The sequence below is a fragment of the Penaeus chinensis genome, chromosome 9 (genome assembly GCF_019202785.1).
Source record: "Penaeus chinensis breed Huanghai No. 1 chromosome 9, ASM1920278v2, whole genome shotgun sequence".
Taxonomy (NCBI): Eukaryota; Metazoa; Arthropoda; class Malacostraca; order Decapoda; family Penaeidae; genus Penaeus; species Penaeus chinensis.
Window position 1 is genome coordinate 11,231,909 of NC_061827.1, and position 2,842 is coordinate 11,234,750.

The window sequence follows — 2,842 nt, forward strand, 5'->3', positions numbered from 1 at the left end:
AATCTCTGAATTTTGCAGGAAATATATTAAATGACATGGGTACAGACAGATATATAAAGTAGATATATATGTAAATAGACATACATTCATATATGTAGATATACATTTATATGTATATGTATAAGCACACACATACAAATCTTTGTATATATTATATATAATATATACATGTGCATATACATATATATGTATATATTTACATGCATTTATATACACACAGATACAGACACACATATATGTATATTAAATATACACACACACACAAAAACACACATGTATATAATATATACATATATATGTGTATGTGTAATATATATATATATATATATATATATATATATATGTGGGTGTGTGTGTGTGTGTATGTTTTTGTTTATGTATATAATTATATGTAAACAAATATATATGTGTGTTTTTAAGTACACTCACGCACATATATAGATATGTTTACAGACATTCACATATATATACACAATCACATGTGTGCACATATATAGTCCCTTTAAACATATATGTAGATATATACAGATGCAGATAAATATACAGTATATGTACACATACATTGTCCTTATACACACACAAAGTATGTTTGTGTATGTGTGTGCGTATTTGTATATAACATATCTGTATATAAACATGTGTGTTTGCGTGAATATAGATATATCATTTTGTGTCAATATATAAATGATGCCCCTTTAGATGATGGAATATATCAATAAAAACGCAGAGTTAGTGGTGAAGCGTTTACCGTATGATTGTATCGTATGCATTCATTTTAAATTGAGATCTAGAAGTTTCAAGACATTACAAATGAAGTTGTTGCCAAGTATTCCGTGACGCGTCCAGATGGAGATGGAAAGTGGGCGCACACCCAACTCACGCCACATAAAAGCATCAGCAGCCTCCTCTTGCCAGACACAATATAAACAACACTCTTTCAGAGAACAGAACAAGCTGTAGCTTTATCTACATTTCCAAGATAAATATGGAGAACAAAAATACTAGCACTCTTAATGAACAAAAAACAGAATCTCCCAAAGAGGATTCACTTCTCCCCATCGTCGAGAAGGGACTTTTCTTCCATAATTCTTTCTTCGAGGGTATTCATAAGCACTTTGAGACAGCCATCGATCAAATCCTTGATACGTGGGGAGAGGCCACGTCCGTGAGTGATCTCATGAGTAGCTACAGACGTGTAAGAGAGCGCAATTTGCAGCAAGAGAACCAAGTCATGGCCTTCAGCGAAGACGACCGGAATCATAAGGTTAGTTTTAGTATTTAAAAACAATGCAGATCCCCAAAACGCCAATTCTAATAACCATATGCGTGAATAGAAGAAACACTCGTTAAAAAAAAAAAAAAAAAATCAAATTGAAGGTAAAGATTTTTTTCAGAAATGATTTAGGTCACGCATACAAAGTATTTAGATATTCATTAAAATGAAAAAAAAAAAAAAAAAAGGGAAAAACAAATATTCTATATACAGGTTGTGCTGGATGTTCATAACTTCAAGAGTGGAGACGTTAAGGTCAGAGTGGAAGACAATCAGGTGGTGGTGGAAGGTCGAGTGGAAAAGGAAGAGGACGACTTCAAGTCCGTGAAAAGCTTCTGTCGACGCTTCAACTTCCCAGGCAAAGTGGTTATGGAGGGCGTGACTTCTGCAATGTCTTCCGATGGCGTCTTGACTATCACGGCTCCGAAGATTCCACAGGCAGCATAGAAAATATATAATGAGCTAAAATTATGATATAAGTTAAAATATAATGTATGTCTAACTATTTTATTGTTGATTAGCAGACTATAGAAATTAAGTTCATTTATTTATGTATTCTTTTTAATAAATCGTATTTGTTTACATTTGTGTATTACTTTGCTTATTTTCGGGAAAGTAATCGAAAAAAATACAATCGATTACTGTTGCATACATTTCTTTACAGATGGTTCTTCGAAACTCTCGAAGACAAATTGCGTTCCAAATGCAAAGAGGATTCACTTCTAAGTACTGTAACCTGTGCTTCCATGTTTACTGGTTTAAACCTGGAATCGGCAACTTTTGGCTCCCGAGCCAGACTTGGCACGATGAGGGCTTCATATGGCATACCACGTAAAGAAACAATGTTAAACAAAATATAATGGACAGAAAAAGAGACAGAATGTGTATCTTATTTTGTTACTATTATCAGGGTTTGAATTTTAGTATGTTTCTAAATATTTTTTTATTTGTTTTATGAAACACTGAATTAATACGAAAATGTTTCATGGCCGCGATATGTTTTAAGGGTACAATGAGATGTAGACGAGTATGAAACATACATTCACTTCTTCCCATCGCCGACAAGGGAGTTTTCTTCCATGATTCCTTCTTTGAGGATATTTGGTAGCACTTTGAGGCAGCCATCGACCAAATCCTGGTTACGTGGGGAGAAAGCAAATCCGTGAGTGATCTCATGGGTAGCTACAGACGTGTAAGAGAGCGCAATTTGCAGCAAGAGAACCAAGTCATGGCCTCCAGCGAAGACAACCAGAATCACAAGGTTAGTTCTAAAAATCATGTGGAACTGAGACACACTAATTCAGATATTCACATATGCAAATATTAAGGGGAAAAAAACAAAACAAAAAACGAATATTTTTCAGAAATGATCAAGACAGGCAAACAGGTCAGTTAGATATTCATTGAAATTAAAATGCGAAGGAAAACACTAACAAAATACTCGATTCTGTTTACAGGTTGTCCAGGATGTTCATGACTTCAAGAGTGGAGACGTTAAAGTTAGAGTGGAAGACAATCAGTTGGTGGTGGAAGGTCGAGTGGAAAAGGAAGAGGATGACTTCAAGTCCA

At 34.4% G+C, this 2,842-nt stretch overlaps 2 protein-coding genes across 2 annotated transcripts in view; both read left to right on the forward strand.

Annotated features, from left to right (window-relative positions):
* Positions 1–940: 940 nt before the first annotated feature.
* On the forward strand, positions 941–1,747 carry LOC125028521 (protein lethal(2)essential for life-like). The gene is made up of 2 exons (XM_047617873.1): positions 941–1,264; positions 1,487–1,747. Exons 1-2 carry the CDS (start codon positions 986–988, stop codon positions 1,718–1,720), a joined length of 513 nt encoding a protein of 170 aa, XP_047473829.1. The 5' UTR covers positions 941–985; the 3' UTR covers positions 1,721–1,747.
* Positions 1,748–2,447: 700 nt separating this feature from the next.
* The window catches only part of LOC125028648 (protein lethal(2)essential for life-like), a 517-nt gene continuing 122 nt past the window's right edge, over positions 2,448–2,842 (forward strand). Inside the window, exons 1-2 of the mRNA XM_047618123.1 lie at positions 2,448–2,534; positions 2,731–2,842. The exon at positions 2,731–2,842 is cut by the window's right edge and continues 122 nt beyond it. Coding sequence (XP_047474079.1) covers positions 2,448–2,534; positions 2,731–2,842 — 199 coding nt within the window. The remainder of the gene's footprint in view (positions 2,535–2,730) is intronic.

Excerpts from the sequence above, each read along its gene's own strand:
- LOC125028521 (XM_047617873.1), top strand. The coding sequence starts at position 986 with ATGGAGAACAAAAATACTAGCACTCTTAATGAACAAAAAACAGAATCT. Across the intron at positions 1,265-1,486 it reads AAGACGACCGGAATCATAAG|GTTGTGCTGGATGTTCATAA; the intron begins GTTAGTTTTAGT and ends TTCTATATACAG.